The sequence below is a fragment of the Dermacentor andersoni genome, chromosome 11 (genome assembly GCF_023375885.2).
Source record: "Dermacentor andersoni chromosome 11, qqDerAnde1_hic_scaffold, whole genome shotgun sequence".
NCBI lineage: Eukaryota > Metazoa > Arthropoda > Arachnida > Ixodida > Ixodidae > Dermacentor > Dermacentor andersoni.
The window spans coordinates 112,311,646-112,331,773 of record NC_092824.1 but is presented as its reverse complement, the minus strand read 5'-3'; the positions used below and the strand labels follow the sequence as shown (position 1 = coordinate 112,331,773).

Here is a 20,128-nt window from a genome sequence, read left to right as displayed (position 1 = left end):
TCGGTGTCTTTTCAAGGGAAGCTTTAAAATAAATTTTACATGTTCTTGTGGGGAATTTTCGCTGTGCATCCACTACGCATTTCCGTGAAAAAGAAAATTGGCAGTGTATCTCGCACTTACGAGAAACGCGTCGCAAATAGAAAACGTCGTTTTATTTGTTTTATCGCACTTATGCTATTACGTGACCATTCCCAAGCTTGGGCGCCTCAAAACGTCCGCGTTTGCCGCTGTAAGCGCCACTCACTATGTCACATGCCATACAGTTGGCGGCTGACGCGATAACGGAAATCCGTCTCTAGTGAGCCGTTCTGAAGCTAAGAATAGGGTGATGTGATTGAGCCCTGAGCCTGCGGAACGTGGCCAGCCTTTAAATGAATGGTCCTTGGGCGTCACTTGTATTTTGCAGCTTCAAGGAATTTTTGTTGTTATTTTGTTTTTATACGTACGTATTCTGAGGTTATTTCTATCGGACATCTGTCTGTCCCACCGCCTGTCTGTAACGCCTGACACGATCCGTTATATAGGTATACAAGGGGTCTTACGGGAGTGTTATTCGAAGAGGCGATTACTAGCATGAGAAATCAAAAGACGTGCTCCACTAATTATAAGAAATTCACTCATTCACGTTTTTAGATAATTACTTTACGGCCCATATTGAAATTTACGAATCGTGGCCAGTGAGTTTGAAAGACGTCTCCACTTGAAATGAATCTCCAGGATGGCACCTGTTTCGTAATAGTATTCTCCAACGTGTGGGATAAAATACATGTGTGTTCCAGTTACTTTTGTGCTTCAATGCATGAAAGAGCTTATGTTAAAGTAAGTGAAACAACACAGCATTTTTGCGGCTTGTTTGATGGCGCATATCTCCAACATGGTGCCATTCTTAAAATTCTTAGCGGTCAATATGATATGGAATATTCATAAGGGCTATAAAGATTATTTCGTATTATGTTACGTAACCGTAGTTCAGAATAATTACAATTACATTATGCGCTCCCAAGAGGATTCATTCCAACTAATTAGATTCGTCAATCAGGCAAGTGCCACAGGTCATTGCAATACTTGTAGAACATTGCGTCATCCTGGACACAGTGAGCCGCGGTGCGACTAACTCGGCCACTCACTCAATCATTCGTTGCATGAATGAAAGACGAGCGACTGGAAATAACGCTTACGCACTATCTGACAAGTAGGGAGTTTCTGCAGTGATTTGTTTTTTTTCAGATGAACGACAATGCAAGATATCTAACCACCACGGACGCGCATGCCCTGTATGCCCCTTAAGCTAAAAACTTTGGTCCACCTAATGTTTCCTGAAAGAGAAGCCCTTGCTGCATACGCACGGAAGCGTTGAATGTCATTGTGCTAAAAGAAATTTCCTTACCTTCGGTAGCGCAGTCACCGAGAACCACGGTTTCCAGTACGAGTGCATAGTCCGCCGTGTCCGTCTGAGTTTCGATAATGGCGAATGGCAGCATACAAAGGTTACCTCCACACCCGCAATACCAAGCATTAAGGTCCACGGTGGCTTCTTCTGATTCCGTATTTCTCGTTGAAAGAGCCTCGTTAACTAGAAGGGCGAACGAAAGTGTTGACAGCCACTCATTGCCAGAACGGTCGTTCTCGCGCGCGCACAAACACTAATAACAAACAACGCAGTAGGCTTGTCCGACGCGTTCACTGTTACGAGCCACTCAAGCGAGGGCATCACAAGCACCGACGGCATCTTGTCTGGCGCCGACCGAGCCCTCAGTTGCCTCTGAATTACATGCGCGACGTCTGCCGGTAGCTGCATGATGACTCGGCGAAAAAAACATAAACGGCCAGGTATCTTGGTGCAACAAGACACATGTGCGAACTCGTGGTTTGGCCAGCTGCGTAACCATGACTTCGCACATGCGTCTCGTCGCGCGCAGAGTCCCGACCGTCTTTTTTCGCCTAGTCATCATGCAGCTACCGCTGCAGTGCCGGCCAGCAGCGGCAACGAACCAGCGATACCGCTCTCCGAGTCATGGTCCTGGCGGTCCCGATGGCAGGAAAATTCTAGTCTGGCATGCACCTGGTTGGCATGCACCTGGCTGGCATGCACCTGGCATGCACATGTTTTTTTTTTTCATGAGATTTAAAGCCGGTATTATCCACCGCAGTGGCTGAATCGCTGTGCGTGCGATTCTTTTAACCGTGCACGCTGTGTCTGATCGTCAAAATTTTAACTTAAGCCAATTTCACGCATTGCTTACAGTAGTGTTTAGGCTAAAAAAGGATTAATTGCTGGGCTAGTTGCTATTGCCTTTAGCTGATGAGGAAAATTAGCGCTACAAAAGAACAATGCACAAATGAAGCAACGAAAAAGCTTTGTCTTTGTCCTTCCTCCCTATTTGCGTTGTTTTTTTTTTGTTTCCCTAATTTTCCGCATAAGCAAAAAAGTATTTAGGTTGAAGCCAGTTTTAAAGCAAAGCGTGTTTTTTCCCCCTACTTTCCTGGGCTTGGCGTGGCTATCTGGCTGCTCGGTGCAGCAGGGTCGGTCGCGATTCCGACGGATATATATATATATATATATATATATATATATATATATCAATTATGGGGTTTTACGTGCCAAAACCACTTTCTGATTATGAGGCACGCCGTAGTGGAGGACTCCGGAAATTTCGACCACCTGGGGTTCTTTACCGTGCACCTAAATCTAAGCACACGGGTGTTTTCGCATTGCGCCCCCATCGAAATGCGGCCGCCGTGGCCGGGATTCGGTCCCGCGACCTCGTGCTCAGCAGCCCAACACCATAGCCACTGAGCAACCACGGCGGGTATATATATATATATATATATATATATATATATATATATATATATATATATATATATATATATATATATATATATATATATATATATATATATATATGTGTGTGTGTGTACATATATTTGTTCTACGTGAAGGAACAAATTTACCTTGTTAGATAAAACCTAAACGTATAATCCAACCATCCAACCACCTCAGCTTATAAGGGTGTTAATTCAACAGCACGCTCGACGACACGCATCCATTGACTTCTTGGTGCCCAGTCTCACCTATGTGTACTACCTGATGATGGAAGATATGCGCGAGTTATATTCCCGACATCAACCTGTTACAGCTGCCGCTTACAAACACGCCGCTTCTTTCTTCTTTTTCGCGCTGCGCTTCCAATTATTTGTTCTCCCACCTCATCCTAAATAAAAAAAGACATGTTGGACAGAAAATTGACATCACACAGCGAAGAAGACGACCATCGCACGACAACCCAGGACGCCATCAACCAGCCCATGCTACATCGTTTTGGAATACCTCTTTCTTACGTATTCTCTTGAAGCCTTCATCCTCGCGCTGTCTATGGAGACATAACGAGTGTTCCGGTTAATCTGCCTGTTTTTCCATGGTGCCTTCGTCGTATCCTCCAACATTCACTGCACGATTGTCCCAACGTCTGCGCTGCAATCGCGCATTTTGTCGCGCCTCAAGCGACGGAGTGCGCCTGAAATTTCGAACCTGCGCATCGCAAGCTACGAAGGCGTTGTGCTTGGCTTCGAGCGTGCCTGTCTACGTGCTTTGTGTGGAGGAACATTTTCTACATCATCCACGTATCATTCCCAGAAAGAGAAAGAAAATAAATTACATGTGGCTTCGCTCGGACACTATAGGTCCTAAATTAATTTATTTATTTACTCTTCATTTATTTATTACATAACTAACTCCTCGAACCAAACGCCTCACACACTGTTTTTCTACAGCACTTTCGCACACATCAATATGGGACCTTCGGAGACAGAATAAAATGAATATCTTTCTTTTGTGTTTCTAAAATATGCGTGCTTGATATACTTTTGGTGAAGCAGGATAGAACGCTTATTGACAGAAATAAAAAAAGAACGCGGAGATCGAAGATCTGCGATTTCTTGCCTCAGATTCGCGCTAGTTCCGCCCAGGATACTGCCTTTGCTGCCTGCCGGGCTCTCCACGCCCGCTGATGCCGGTCACGCAGGTCCGAGCTGGACCGCATGCCTTCCCATATTTCTTTGAGCAAAGCCAACGCGAACAAATCACACATTTTATGATGAAGTCAAAGACGCGTTGCTTCGGCGTATGAGCCTTCATTTCATGCTCGAATATCCGCAGTGTTTTGCTATTCTTTTTACGTTTCCGCAAAACGGAAGAAAAAAAAAGATACGCCTATATACACGTACAGGAAGTACCAGAGAAATACTCTTACTGAGGTACAGTTAAACAAAGAATACTGTTACTTTCAAACGCAGAACCATTTTTGCCGGATATACGGGGCCGTCAGTTATCGAACGCTTCTTGATTTGAGCACTCTCCTAATAAAGATTTCCTGCTTCTCATCCGATAATACCGAGAGATACACCTTTCAGGTAACGTCAATGACTCACACTCACCGCGCCATAGAGAAGCTAAACTATACGTGACATCAATGCGGGTTAACGTGGCACAATAACGTGGCAAGAGGCCCCTAAAAATATTTTTTTTTGAAAAGGAGAAAGAAAGAGGAGCGATACACAGTTACGTAAACGAGAATTCTACCACGAATTCTAACACGAAGAGAGGGCCTTTTTAGGGTGCGTTCCAGTTCTGGCCAGCATTGAAGACAGTTTACGTAGACAGCTAAAGAGACAGCCGAGACAGCTTCTAAGTCACGCAGGTGACTTATAAAATAGTGGAACGCGTTTCGAACCGCCTAGAAGACATTTGGAAGATGCTTCTCATACCTCCTTCGCCATGTCACGGTGACAAAAAGAAAGTTGTAAAAACTACACATCATTTCTGTACTTTAGGTTTTTCAACCTGTCAGCCTATAATACACAATTATGCGCATAACAAAGCCTTACTACGTTTTCTTGCGTGCAAGCGAGCTTCCCGTTGAGTTTCCAAGCATCCTGTTCAGCCACCATCTTGTTTAGACAGGAAAGTAGGCTGCATTCATGGAGGAAAGAGAAAGGAGGGAGCATCGCGCAACGCGATTGAAGCCGAACCTGTCGGCTCAACACGTGATCGCACGTCAAAGTGCGCGGTCGGTTTTAGCGTTCCCGCTCTGCAGGCAGAACCACGGCAGCGCAGCCGAACAAACGCGCGCCGAATAAAACCTACTGGCATAGCTAGTCGGAACCAAGCGTCTCAGCGAATCTCGATCCTTTCTCCGGGATCTCGACGCAAGAGGTCTCATGTTGGGTAACCACCGAGCAAGGGGAATGGCTTCACGGAGCCTTGCCAAAGCTGGCTGCGGGACGTAATACTCTCTCAACTTTTTCTTTCCTCCATGCCCGCATCATTCTGGATTTCGATGATGTCTTCGCGAAGCTGTTCACTTGGACGTCTTCGTGAGAGTTAGAACGAGAATTAAGATGGCTGCTGTCCGCTTAGCCGTCTACATTGCCTTCTACGGTTAGTTTTGTAACACAGCCTTGCGGCATCTTCGACTGGTCGCCTCCGTCCCCCGAAGCAGAGTCGGGCAGTTCCGGCGTCCCCCGAACTCAGCGGTAGAGAACAAGCGTACAAGACGAATGTGTGACTCGCTCTCGGAGAAGTAAATGGCAGATGCATAACCACTGGACTACTGTCAACGTCCGATGTTTCGCCTATCCAAAGCTCCCGGCGCTGTGTGGAAAGCCTGCGCACGCGCCGGTGGGAGGAGCGTTCGTCGAGTCGCCAGCATGCAGTGGTCTAGGTTGCCTGTATTACGGTGGGCCGTCGCCAACAGCAGTGATGCTGTGCTGGGACGACGTTGCGAGAAACTCTTCAATCTCGACGGCAGCTCTGAAGACAGGGCTCGGAGGGCCTCAGAGCGCTCGAAGATGGAGGAGAGCGATCGAGAAAAAAACAGCCAAATGCAAGGCGCGTTGCCTCTGTCAACCAACCGAAGACAACGTCGCTCGCGCCAGTGGTCTATAACGCTCCAAAACGGCCAGCCAAAGATGCCATTAGTGTCAATACGCTGGCTTACTTTTCTTAAACGCTTGACAGGGCGAGTGCCGTTAGCGCGAACGAAAGCGGTGCAGCTGAACACAACGATATAACGTCAGAGCGGCGCAAAGAGGTATGAAACTGTTCCTATCGAGCTGCTATCCCGCGCAAAGGTTAGCGAGAACTGAAGCCTCTGTGCAGAGGTGTCAGTTAGTTGTCCGTGACGTGCTTCCTCGTATCGTCTTTATTGAAGAAACAAGCGCGACCGGCCGTGAAAACACGCGTTCAACGAAAACTGCGTCCACTTCGTCAAGCACGTAAACGCGGCAAGGCGTGAAAGATAAGTCCCTTGTAAGACCTTCGAAAATCCTCCTGGCAGTCTCCCTGGCAACGCAATAACCTGACCCGCCACAGCCTCCCCCTCCTCTCTCCTTTACGACGGTCTTGGTGTTCCGGAGCCCTGTTTTTTTGTTCTATCATTCTTTACATTTCACGCCCTTTGTTTGACTTAATTTTTGCTGGAAGTGCTCGACGCGACTGCAAAGTACGCTGAACGAGACGGGATTCGTATTCGGCTTGCGCTCTAGCTTCGATTGGCTTGACTCAGCCGTTATCGTGGAATGTTTCTTCTTGCGTCTTGCGTTCTTAGAACTTTCGCCCTGTTGCTTTATTGTGCCTTCCGTGGGTCATAGCCCGAGCCAAGGCGAACTATTGCGAACGAAACATACTGGCTTCGGCTTCGCCTTCCGTTTCGCCTCCGGCTTGACTCGCGGCCGTTATCGGCGAGTCGGGCGTAGTTGTTTTGGCCCGATGGAGGAGATGATGGGCTTTCCATGCAGGCGGCCGGAAATGAGACGATCAGATTCTTCACAGCGGCTATCTTTGTCTCTCTGACCGGGGGTCATCGCCCGCGGTTCAAGCGCCTCCGTCCCTGCGACTAGCCATCGGGCCATCGGTCACCCTACGGCGGTGACCCCCATCTTTATATATTGGAAAGTAAGCTCGTCTGACGTAGTTCCGCCTTTCTTCGGCCGGCCTTTCCGCTCCAGATGTCTGAACCGATTGCGAACTACTCTATGTATGTCCACGATATTAAATCGCTTGCAGAACCGTTTCAGACGCAACTGGCATTTGTCGAATAGCTTTTTTGCGATTTATAGGTTGCCATGAATACGCGCGAGCTGTTGTTACTCGTGAAACTTCACATTCCTGCTGGAAGAAATAGTAAATGATTAGAAGGCAGAATGATCAAAGGGAAGCATATTCACTGCCCTGATTGTTCGCGAGGAGGCATAGCAAGCAAAAAGCTACTTAAGTGCACTAAGCACAAAGGAATCAGAAGGGCTGGATTTTGTGAGCATGAGTACCCACGTGCGTGCCGGCCGTAGGTCGTGTACATAGACACGGAAGTGCCATTTCTCATTCAACGAGCCAGGCCATTGCCCCAATTTCTTTTTGCTTTAACTGCCAAGCAGTGGAAGCACCACATAGCATTCTTGCAAGTAAAGCACTTAAGATAACTTCTTGGTGGGCAAGTTGGTATTGATTCATTATACCTATCTTTAAGGCGCCAAAAAACAACACAAAACGCACAAGAGAGGCGCTTCTGTCCCGTTGTCCTTTCTTGTGTGCTGTGCTTAGAATTCCGTACAATGTCGCATAAGGCGAGATGCAGGACTATATCAAAGAATATAAAAACGTTAATTAGTTGATGAAGAAGTGAGTGATTGACAGGGAGGAAGAAGATCAACTTACCAGAAAGAACACCCTGACGCACAGTCCCGGGAAAAAATATTTTATTTATCTTGTACTGGCACGATCTTGGCGCACGGTTATCGTACGCGCTCTGTTAATGGGCTAAACACAGTATCCGTAGGAATTTCGATCTTCCGGGTAGACATGCGTAGGGCACTAAGATACGTTGTGAACACGTTGTCCATAGAAGCAAGACCGCTCGACAAGGCGTAGTAAACGTAACTCGTTTATCAATTTCAAAGCGAAAGGCATCTTTCTGCAGACGTGCTTGACAGCTGTGATGTAATAAGTCGCATGTCTGAAAGATCTTGCTAGCGTATCTCTCAAAGGTAAAGTTTACGGTGAGCTAAATGAATAAATAAACGAATAAATCTAACATGGCGAAGCTTTGCGGCATTCAGCTTGACAGCTAATTTCTTGCACGGAGTGTAATAAACGAACGTGTGTTTCACTCAGTCAGGTTCGGGTGATGTCGTCTTCGGTGCAGAAGAGGCGGGAGAGAATAAATGAACTGCCACGCGTAGCCCCGGCCGGAAGATCATAACTTGGCCACGACAGGGAGGGTGCCTTCGCTGAAAAACAAGAAGAAAAAAAACCGACAAGGCGGAATACTTGTAGATCTCATATATTAGCACTGCAGGCACCACGTTGGGTGAAAAATGTCGTGTCGAGAAAAAGGCGACAGGCGCAGGCGAGTATCTACCGGGGTGCTTCGCTCCTCGAAGTTTTTTTTTTATTCGCCTCAGCTTCCACTGTTATAACGCATCTGAGGTGTGCCAACTGACACGCACAAAGTTTCGATGCTAACCTTGGTTTCTGCAACAGCAGCCCGCTTGAGAAACCGCCACTTATGTTCGTGCGTGGCATAATGAGCTAATTGGTAAATGTTAAATAAATTTTTTTAGCAATAATTTGCCTTTGCACTTCTCGAATTCTCAGTTTCATAACGTCGCGGGAAAGAGTACAATCGAACGCCTCTACATTGAATCGATATCGGTCTAAGAAGAAACAGCGCGGCACTAGATATGATAACGTGAGAAATCAAAAACAATTGTGTTTATTGTTATCTTTTATAAAGGCGGGGATAGTGCAAAACTACTCGGCGGGTTATTAGAGATACACTGACTGAAGGCTCCCGATTAATTTTGACCACGAATGCATATTTAACCGTGCATGTGAAAACCTAAGCAAACTTCATTTATTGCGCCATTCTTTCGCGCTACAGTGTTTATTTTTCACGATGTGTTCATGTGTCTCCCGTGTTGTCTTTAATGTTTCTCCCGCGTTACTGTCGATCATCTCCTGACATGCACTCTTACTGCGCTTTCTTAGTTTTCTCATTGTCATTTTTATTTTCATAGTTCGCACGCTTTCGCAACAAAGCCTCCATAAGTTGTTACGTTTTCGTTTGATAAATTCTACTACTGGCGTCCTTCGTCGTCCCACGCATGCTCTGAATGAGGTGTCTGTTGTATGAAATCTTTAAAAGAATGTGTTTTTTTACCATAGGTTGTCTGAACTGGCGTATCCCAACGTATGTTGTGAATTCTTGCTCAAGCTACTGTGGCACCTATGAATGTACGGGTCATGGCAATAAAGACTAATTGTAAGTCAGTGTCCGTCATACGTGGTGTGTGTCTCTGTCCCTGTGTATCTATTCCGCTGCTTTCCCAAGCGTTCGACCATGACCCAACTCGCCCGCCCATGACAAAGTTCTGCTAAGTAAACTACCGTTTTTGCATCCGCCCTCCCTGCATAAATTGCAGCCGCATTCAGGAGTCGAACCTGGGACTTGTGCTCAACAGCAAGAACGTCATAGCTACAGAGCCACCGGCGTGAAGGATGCCTCGAATTTTGAACGTTTAGTTGTTAATAAATTTTTTAATGCAAACGTGCGGCTAAACTGAACTCAGAGAATGTTAACGTAAGCTTCCACGAGGTTGCGTGTGCAATGCAGCGAAGCCCGCTTTAACAAATGAAGGAAAATCTGTGTACGCGCTTCATCAGTCTAACGGTCGCGGCGCGATTTGTAGCTCGATATTTCCTTTTTCCTGCCGCGCTAATATTGGCACGTGACTAAGTGGCGCTCCGGATATTCTCGCGTATACCAAGGACGATCCAACTATGGAAAGCGAATAGATGCCCTCCCGGCACCGAATCGGGATGAAGAGGCCCTTTCGTATACGGCTCGCACGTGCGGAGAACTTGGCTTGGATTGGCCATTAATCACGGCCTGTCGTGTTCGCTGAGCCGAATAATTCGGTGGCGCAGTTCATTCATTAGGCGCACATTACCATTACAAAAGGCAGTGTTCCACTCTGCGCGTGAGTACTTTAAAGGCGCAAACAATTTTCTCCCAGATGCAAATCGAGGTCGATTAGCCGGCGTATTGGACCAAGGAAGGAAGGACCGATGGCTTAAATTAGTTTTCAGCTTGTACCGACTGTCCGGTGCACCGGCTTAGACCGGAACACCGCCAACGAGGATTTCAAGCGGTCGTGCTTGAATAAACGTAGTCTCTAGGGTTTTGCGCCCGTAGCGTGGACTTCAGTTGCCCATTGGTGGAATGAGTGCGTCTTTTTGTAACAACTCCGCGAATCCCCTAGTGGGAGATCCAAAAGAGAAGTGGGGCTATTCTAAGCTCGCAGCAGAAAGATTTTACATAGAAGACTATATATCCTCAATAATTATTTCATGAGGTCATTTGTGCAAGTGAATAATATTTTATTTTCTTAATGTTCAGAGCACGCTGGCTAGCTGTAGCTTCAACAAAACAGCCGTGCTCAGATTAGAAGTGTGGAAATATAAGCACACATAATATGACTCGAGAGGGAGCATCAGCATGTAGTCAACTTTCATTTACGTGTTCAATTGCACGTCAAATGAAGAACCTAATTAGGCATCCAGAGAACCGATTTCACTGACTTCTATTGTGCAGTAAACAAAGAGTCATGTTTCAGCGACTGTTGTAAATGGTTATTTTTTCAGGCTCCATGTACTGGGGGCACGTTCTAGGCAAGCTCAACAAATTAGCTTATGGTTTGTATCATGCCCTTATTTTTTGTTTGCGCAAGGTTTATAGCAGTTGTATGTTCAAGCTACTGGTACATTCCACACCGACAACAAATACAGCAGTCTTTTTTTCTACATTTTAGTACGAATATTGCGGTTAACCAAACAATGTTCGTTTTTTTTCCACAGTAATATAGTTGTAGAGAAGGGGCTAAATGGACTACAATAAACACAAGAGTTTTAAGCTGAGTGATAACATAAAGCAATAAATGAAAATAAGAAGAGGGTCGTAAACATACACTCCCGCAAACACTTACTGCAACTCGCCGTATGCGTGCCGATTTTCTAATCTGGCTGCTAATAACAGCCATTGTATGAAAATGTACATGTTAATGAACCGTTAGCGCATACTCTACCTAGTTATTGTTCTACCCTAATCATCACTCGTCTAAGAACACGAACAGGAGTGGGAAGGAGTGGAAAAAGAAGGGTAGGCGTTCTCTTGGAGCATCATATCTTGCCGTTTTTGCATGCTGCTAATGGTTTTACATTGCTGTTTTTACGCCTACTATATCTTCCGCTCTATTGCTCGTCTTGTAGTCCTTAGCCTAATTTGTATTTATTCGTTATTATCCCAGTTTAGATTCCATACATGTTTCCTTTAATATCTGTAGTGTACAAGTGCTTATATAGTGTTCTTTATCAGGGCAAGAATGAGCTGCTTTAGAAATAAAACCATATAAAAGCGATTTTTTTGCCCGCACGCTCTCCATAAAAAAGTGTACTCCTGCAGTAAGTGATTCTCAAGGTTTCAAAAGCGTTATCTAAAAAAGGTCGAGGGCAGCTATCCGATGTAAAACAGGGCTGCACTGTTTCTATTCTCTAGATTAGATATGGGGTTTAACGTGCCAAAACCACTTTCTGATTACGAGGCACGCCGTAGTGGAGGACTCCGGAAATTTCGACCACCTGGGGATCTTTAACGTGCACCTAAATCTAAGTACACGGGTGTTTTCGCATTTCGCCCCCATCGCTGTTTCTATTCTCTCAGCGTTAATTAATGTTAACGCCACTTGATCTGTGCAAATGTGCACTTTGCCAGCTAATAGAGGCACAAAATTAGCACTTGTCGGGAGCCGTGCTACGCACCTCCTCGCGCGCGATTTGTCAAAACTCAATTTAGTCTAGCACAAAGGGCCGTCAAACATGGTCCTGTTAGCCACACCGATAATCAAATTCGTAGGTGTGGTACAAGGAAGAAAGCGCTTTAGGAAATTAAATTAGTTGCTACTTTGGGAACACTCGACCAAAACAATGTGCCGTGCCTTTTGCGGTTCTTTTAACAGCCATCAAAAATGCGAAACCTAACATTTAAGAACCAATACACGACTGCAAAAAATTGATCAGACGTAGCCGGCGCCATCTTAAACTTAATCGTGGCTCGCAGATGTGTCGACTACAAGCATGCGCAAACAGAAAAATAAAAAAGGTCGAAAGGCCTCTATTTTGTTTGAGTGTTACCACAAGTGACATGGAATACGAAAGCTACTTTTCTTTGAGTGTCTTTGTGCGTGGTAATACTGATGAATTATAGGGTATAACTTCCTAAACAGCACCAGTATTCGAGGGACGTCGTAGGGGGGGTTCTCCGGGTTTTGACCTCCTGCAGTTGTTTCGCTTTCACCTTACTTTAACTACGCAAGCGTTTATGCGTCGTATGCTCAATCGAAATACGGCTGCAGTTCTTGCGAACCGAACCCGCGACCTCGTGCTGAACGACGGAATGCCACCGCCACCACAGTGCAACAGTCGACGTGATCACGTTGTCAGAAAATTCAGTAGAATTACCAGCGCAGTTGAGTCCGAATAGTATAACGTAAACTAAGTTCAGTTGTACTATTTTCTCTCGAGTATCATAGGTATTTATTCCGGTACTTGTAGGACGAACCAAGCAAGCCTAAATGATGTAAACAAGAACAGGAAGAACAAGGGTTTGACGTCTAAAGTACTCGCAGGCCCGAGTTACTTTTTATACATTGTAATGACCTCTCATTGCACGCTTCTTCCGTGAACAACCCAGCATTTTTTTAGATTCTGTACTTGATAGTGCGTAATGAGATTAAGGACCACAAAGCAACCTAACGCCATTACTCCAATTTTCGTAGTCCCGGGAGTCCTGCGCTCGCAAAAAAACCTGAGGCTCCCTCTTTAAGATGTAGGATACGTTAGCGTGAACTTGCGCTACCCAAAAGAAGAAAATCAATGGCTAAATTCACTAAAACATCCCAAGGACAACAAACGTAGAAGGAAGGTTGTTAAGCCCATCTGTCGTCTACTTCGCAGGCAAGTTTTCCATTCTTGCTTTTGTCTCCCAGCACAGTGAAAATCCTCAAAGTGCATTATAAACTTCCGCTTAGGGGTCCTTTGAGATACGGGGCTTGTTTCGGAGACATCAGATAAAATAAAAACGGCGAACTAGCTCACCGACGCTAACGTATTTACGCTTTTCTTACTCTTTGGTATTATTAGATTGTTTCTGCTGTGCCCTTAATTCTTAGAAATAAAAAAACGTGGCGTGAGCTATGTAAGCAGGCAAACCGTATGTTCCCTGCTGTATAGGTTAAATAAGACAAAAGAAACATTGCGAGAAATATAATTAAATCGTTGGGATAGGGATGTTGTTCCTAAGACATTCAAAGGAATAACGGAAGCCGTCTGACTTGAACATATAAAGTCGATTAAAGTCGGTTGCTTTCTTTTGACAGATAAAACAGTTTCTTTTGCCTTTTTATCTGTAACACTCTTTTAACATAGTATCTTTCAACTTTCCATTAAAAAAAATGGCAGTTTGCCATGATAAATACTTTGATTTAAGTAGAAATTTCACGAGAACAGAACTTCGTGGGAGCAGTCTTTGATCTCAGATGTGAATTAAGGTTAGTCAATCAATTCCGTAGTCCTTCATAAAGAAAGCAACAAAATCCCAATAAAGAAAGGCGTCAGGCAGGGAGATACGATCTCTCCGATGCTATTCACAGCGTGTTTACAGGAGGTATTCAGAGACCTGGATTGGGAAGAATTGGGGATAAGAGTTAATGGAGAATACCTTAGTAACTTGCGATTCGCTGATGATATTGCCTTGCTTAGTAACTCAGGAGACCAACTGCAATGCATGCTCACTGACCTGGAGAGGCAAAGCCGAAGGGTGGGTCTAAAAATTAATCTGCAGAAAACTAAAGTAATGTTTAACAGTCTCGGAAGGGAACAGCAGTTTACAATAGGTAGTGAGGCACTGGAAGTGGTAAGGGAATACATCTACTTAGGACAGGTAGTCACTGCGGATCCGGATCATGAGACTGAAATAATCAGAAGAATAAGAATGGGCTGGGGTGCGTCTGGCAGGCATTCTCAGATCATGAACAGCAGGTTGCCATTATCCCTCAAGAGAAAAGTTTATAACAGCTGTGTCTTACCAGTACTCACGTACGGGGCAGAAACCTGGAGGCTTACGAAAAGGGTTCTACTTAAATTGAGGACGACGCAACGAGCTATGGAAAGAAGAATGATAGGTGTAACGTTAAGGGATAAGAAAAGAGCAGATTGGGTGAGGGAACAAACGCGAGTTAATGATATCTTAGTTGAAATCAAGAAAAAGAAATGGGCATAGGCAGGACACGTAATGAGGAGGGAAGATAACCGACAGTCATTAAGAGTTACGGAATGGATTCCAAGGGAAGGAAAGCGTAGTAGAGGGCGGCAGAAAGTTAGGTGGGCGGATGAGATTAAGAAGTTTGCAGGGACAACATGGCCACAATTAGTACATGACCGGGGTAGTTAGAGAAGTATGGGAGAGGCCTTTGCCCTGCCGTAGGCATAACCAGGCTGATGATGATGATGATGAATCAATTCACGCTGTCACGCACAACACAAAATTATCTTTATAGGTTTCCAAATAATGTTAACCCATTATTTGTCTACTATATCACTCTAATTATTTAGCTTTAACTGGAATAAGTTATATAACAGTGGCAATTAGAATAAACAAGCGCACAAGGAAAGGTTTATTCATGTCGATAGGAATCTCATAAGTACTTCTGTGCAATGGCTGTAAATTTATATTACAGGCCTGTAAAATTGGGGCTCTAACTTCTCCTCGACTATTGTCGAAAGACCACAACTGATTAAACAAATCAAACGTTTCAACGGATACTGACATATATGTTTTGAAATTGTAGAAATTCCACCACACACTTTTGCGCATATAAAAGAAATCATCTCAGTAAATAATAACAACGGTTGGGAAACACTTATCAGACATTTCCATTTCGGTACTTAAGCTAGTCTAAAGACGTTGAACCTGTCATCATTCACACTACAGTGATGTCATGACAGATGTCAATTATAGCTGACGTCGTGTACCAATGATGCTAGCTAGTATGACGTTTCTCGTTAAAAAGAAAAAAAAAGAAATTAACACGAGTTCTGCAACCACATGTGGCCGCGGCAGCCAGTTTCTAGGACCGGAGCGAGCGAGCATATTGTGACGTCATGAATCATCCACCTTCCGGGTAACGAAATCTAAACTGGGCCCGTATACTTAAAAAAAATTATGGGGTTTTACGTGCCACAACCACAATCTCATTATGAGGGATGCAGTAGTGGGGGACTCCGGAATGGACCACCTGGGGTTCCTTAACGTGCACCTACATCTAATTACACAGGTGCTTTCGCTTTTCGCCCCCATTGAAACGCAGCCGCTGTGGCCGGGATTTGATCCCGTGACCTCGTGCTTACCAGCACAGCACCATAGCCAGTAAACAAAGCACGACCGGTTCCGTATTCAGCAAACGTTCTTACGCAAGAACCGTTTGTAAGATAAAATTTAATCGAATCATGATGCAAGACGTATTATTAGCCAGTAGCCAAGACAGCTAGCAAATAACAAAGAGCACCTACGAACAGGAAAAAAAATAACACTTGGTAAATTCAGCTTTGGTTCGTACAAACAAGTATTATATGTAGTAAATTATTAAGGCTGATTTGATGCTTGAGTGTATTTGTTCTAGTTTCATTTGTCGTGAAAAAAATGAGATGTCATAAGTGTCATGTCAGTAAACAATGAGTACTTTTTGAGACAGTATATAGACTGTAGCAACTCCGAAAATACGAAGTCTTCATACAGTCTCTGCACTGCCCCAGTTAATTTCTTAAAGAATGACGTATGGCAACAAGACCCAGCATTGCATGATGCAAAGAGAAAGTGTTACTGCTGAGTGAGCCTGTTTAAGATAATTTTAATTTAATAAGAAGTATCGCAGCCAACTCCTGGTTCCATCTTAACTAAGTTATTTTTAATGTATTGCTCCACTAAAGATAATAGAAAATTAAACAACACAGCGCACATGGAACAGTAGAACGTTTTACCTCGTCATGTGCGAATTTAGTGACCTGCTGAATTGCTTTTACATATTGTAAACTAATAATTTTGCACTGTGTTTCAAACTCCCGAGTGCATTGATAACACTTCGGGCTTTTGACCCGCCGCTATGGCTTATATAGCTGCTGTGGTGTTGCTCTGCTAAAGACGAGGTCACGGGAGCAAAATCCCGGACGCGGCGGCCGCATTTTGATGCGGTCGAAATGCAAAAACGCCCGTGTCGCGTACATTGGGCGCACTTCAAAGATACCCTGGTTGTCAAAATTAATCCGTAGTCCCTCATTACGGCGTGCCTCACAATCCAATCGTGGTTTTGTCACGTAAAACCCCAGAATTAAATTCACTTCGTGGTTCCAGCATGTTGTAATAAACTAAAAACAACTGCTGACGTGCATGAACAAATAAGAAGGGCTAACCTTTGCTGTCGCTTATACAAGCGCCACCTCCACCACACCGCTAATTAATATTATTAAGTAAATTTTTTTATTGGGTAATGTTGAATAATAATGGCTGTCGCAATCAAACGCTGAATTCGGGGCAGACGCAGCGAGACTCTCATAGTTAGGCGAAATAAAAGTGGCGTTGTGAAGAAAAGAGCCTCGGTACAGCAATAAATGTACTGGTGGTTCAGTTTCATTTTATCAAATTGAAAAAGAAAACTCTAAATAAATAAAGATAAATTTGCAAGAGAACTGTCAGCAAGTACGGGAAACTATATAGCATCGTTAAGACACCCGAAAAACAGTATTCGCATTGAAGAGGCTCCAATGATATAAAGTATCTGAATATCATCCGCCTTTCGTTCTGGATCAGTTCTTTCTTTATTTCGTTCATGCTACTGATATAAGAGAACTTTCTAGCAACGCGCTATTGCGTTTCGAAAGAAAAAGCAATGATGCTGAGTGTTTTATAGACGAGTGAGAACAATCCTGAGAACGACAAAAAGAAACCTGAAATAACACGCAAGCACAAACGAGGTAAAAGGTTACCATTTTCCCGATGCGATACCCTCGCGAAGTGCCAGCGGCGATTCAGTGTCATTCTTACAAATCGAGTAGAAATCGGTGCAGTTAAGTTGTTACTGGAGTATGACGGGCACTGCCAGGAGGACGCATGCAATGACACGCAGTAAGCACAACGATGCGTGTTTTCAAGAAATGTTTAAAGCTGTCCTTTTTTGCGTCTTATCTTTGGGTCATAACAGGCCGTTTATTTTCTTACTTTCTTCTAAACTGACAAAGTGAACAGAGGCAGCGGTGACAACGTCAGCCAACCACGTTTCCAGGCAAATGTGAACTCTGCAACAAGCGAAAGCGGACGTACGCCTTGTGTCAGGAAAACTCAGAACGGACACGCGACCACAAACGAATGGTAAACCAATTCCAGGCCGACGCGAAAGACGGCTGCCTCGAGGCAAGCTGTCAGCTTTGCCCTCCGCGCCGAATGAACCACATCGCACCCCTCAACGACGTATGCGGGTGGGTTTGGCTTGCTGCTTTTCCTTTGCATGGGTGCTGGAGAGGGCGAAGCGCAGAATCCTCGCCCCAGGGGTTGGCGGTGCCAAAAGTGTGATTAGCAACGCATACGTTTCCGCTCGCGCTAGCACAACAGAGAAAAGCTTACAGAAAAAAAAAAAAACGAAAGGAACGAAAAAGGCGTGTAAACACAAGAAAGAAGCCTGAATGATGGCGGCTTGGAACTTATTTTATACAGAGACCTGCTACTTAACAAGAGAACAGATGGAGCAAAAAAGAACGTGCAACATTTTTTCTGCCTACCGAGGAAACTCTATTATTTCTCTTTATCCCCGTATTTTTTTTTTAACATTGCTATGGAATTGGGGAAGGACGGTGAACGAGCGGCAGCACTTCGGGCTGAGGAGCATCTTTTTTAATGCTTTTAGGTTGCGAAATGAGCTAATCAGTGACAATATTCAGTTCCAAGCAAATGAGTGCTCTTCAATGAAAAGAAACCAATAAATGGAACACGCTCATACAACGCGTCAATAAAAGAAAAAGAATACACACACATACACCACTTCCGAACCTTCTTTCATGTCTTGACCATGGTTAACCCTAATCTGCAGAAGACTGTCTCAAGAAACTTGTGTTCTATATCTTAAAGAAAGAAAGCAGGAAGCAGAATAAAACAAACAAGAACAAATAGAAAGAATGCCAAAAATTTCTCTATGGTTGGCCATGGTGAAACTCAATTTGAATACGCACGTCTCGAGTATCCCACCAAAGACTAACATTCGAAAAGAAAGACAAAAAAGAAAAATATGAAACGTTCACAGCTGTCATAAAATGCCCACCACGACCTTAATCACTGATACTTTTTAACGTCGACCTAGTTTCGTGCATTAGTTTTAGATATTTGCCAGCTTCGTAGACTGCAGGCACTGCCCGCGCCCTCGACGCACATCTAATTCGCGGCTCATTAGCCCCGAATTCATTTCGCGCGCTCCTCTTGTGTTGAAGGGCCATAAGGAGTGACCGGCCTTCTATTATGCACACGCTCCATTATGACCAGTAAGTGAAGGAACAACATACAAACTAAGAAGCAGCGAAGCTAAAGGAATAACGGCAGACGTATTTGCATACCGCGGTCGCTGGCCTAAGTGAAGTATAACTGAATACTATATTTTTGCTGCTCGGCGGAAGATAACTGGAAAGAAGGAATATGTTACCGTAAGGTCATAAAGGTCTTTCTCGCTGGCCACATGTCGCTCGAGCTTTTCGCTCGAATGACGTCATCCAGACATGTGTTGAGTTGAGCGAGAGGCAGCATCTGTTTTTGTCTTCCTCTCCTTAAGTGCGTAGCTGGAAAACTTAGCGATCTTATTCCCAAATGGAGAAATGAACCACGTGCTGCGTGCTTCTCCAATGCAGCTACTGAGGATGTCAAAAACCACCGAACACGCTTGTGCAAGGAGGGTTCACGTCACGTCTCGAAGGCCCCGTTGTGTTCAGATTTGAAGTCCCACCAAGCTGCTGAAGATCAGTGGAATATAAGCGAATCAGGATAGCATTAGGCTTCACACTGTTTTAGCGATGCAACAACATTGCAGCCGCGTTAATGTCAGTGCATGCCTTGTTGGCACTCTACAGGGGAAATTCTCTCAGTGGCGCGCAAGCCGCAGTTTCATTCAATTACTTCGGCCACCTTGGATGCTTGGACGCCGAGTAACAGCGACTTCGTAGATGACGTAGGCCCTCGTCGTGGCGCGCGAGCGCCCAACTGCAGGCACATGTAAAGTTGGTTCCAATCCAATCCAATCGGATGCTTGGACGATCTCGCAAGGCAGACAGTGGCGCCATACCCAGTTACACAACTTATCTACTAGCTTTGGGTCATTAGGTATGTGCTGGTTGCTGTTTTGGTCAGCAGAAAACATGGGCTACTGGGTATGTTTAGCGAACTTGCTGCTGGCTGATATCAAGCCTAGTGGAGAACTTGGCTCATGGGGTATGGTGCGACTGGGTACATGCCCGAACAGGCAACTTCGGTAGTGCGTATGTAATATCGGTATGTGCCCCTTCTTGGCCGATCCCCCTGAATGGACGTGCCAACGTGACACAAGGGGCATGAAGACCTAAACATATTAAAGCGCGATCACCCCATACGCAAGACATCTCCGTATCGAGCGGTGGCCGCTTAATGTCTCTGCAACGAAGTTGCAGCCAGGGTAGTAGGGATAGTGGGGGTTGCTAAGCAGTTTCAACAAGAGTGCAGTGATTACGAGACATAAGGCGATATAACGTAAAGCTATTCCATACTTTTCTATTCCAATTCGGCAATCTGCCCTCCACGATTGGTGAAAAAAAAAATTCGGGCCACCCCGCATTCGCCTGTCACGCAACATCACGAAAACCACAATAGCTCCCTATCTGATATGACGTGTACACAGGGATTGCGCATTATTAGATCGAACAAAAGAAAAATTATGATTTCACGTCTTTTAG

General features: G+C 44.8%; 2 protein-coding genes across 2 annotated transcripts in view; one reads left to right on the top strand and one right to left on the bottom strand.

Annotated features, from left to right (window-relative positions):
- Positions 1–20,128, top strand: part of LOC126539619 (pyrokinin-1 receptor-like) — a 400,622-nt gene that overhangs the window by 340,573 nt on the left and 39,921 nt on the right. The window lies entirely within an intron of this gene.
- The window catches only part of LOC126539503 (probable peptidoglycan muropeptide transporter SLC46), a 217,532-nt gene continuing 205,149 nt past the window's right edge, over positions 7,746–20,128 (bottom strand). The window contains exon 6 of the mRNA XM_055075425.2: positions 7,746–8,286. Within this exon, the coding sequence (XP_054931400.1) occupies positions 8,171–8,286 (116 nt within the window). The 3' untranslated portion in view covers positions 7,746–8,170. The remainder of the gene's footprint in view (positions 8,287–20,128) is intronic.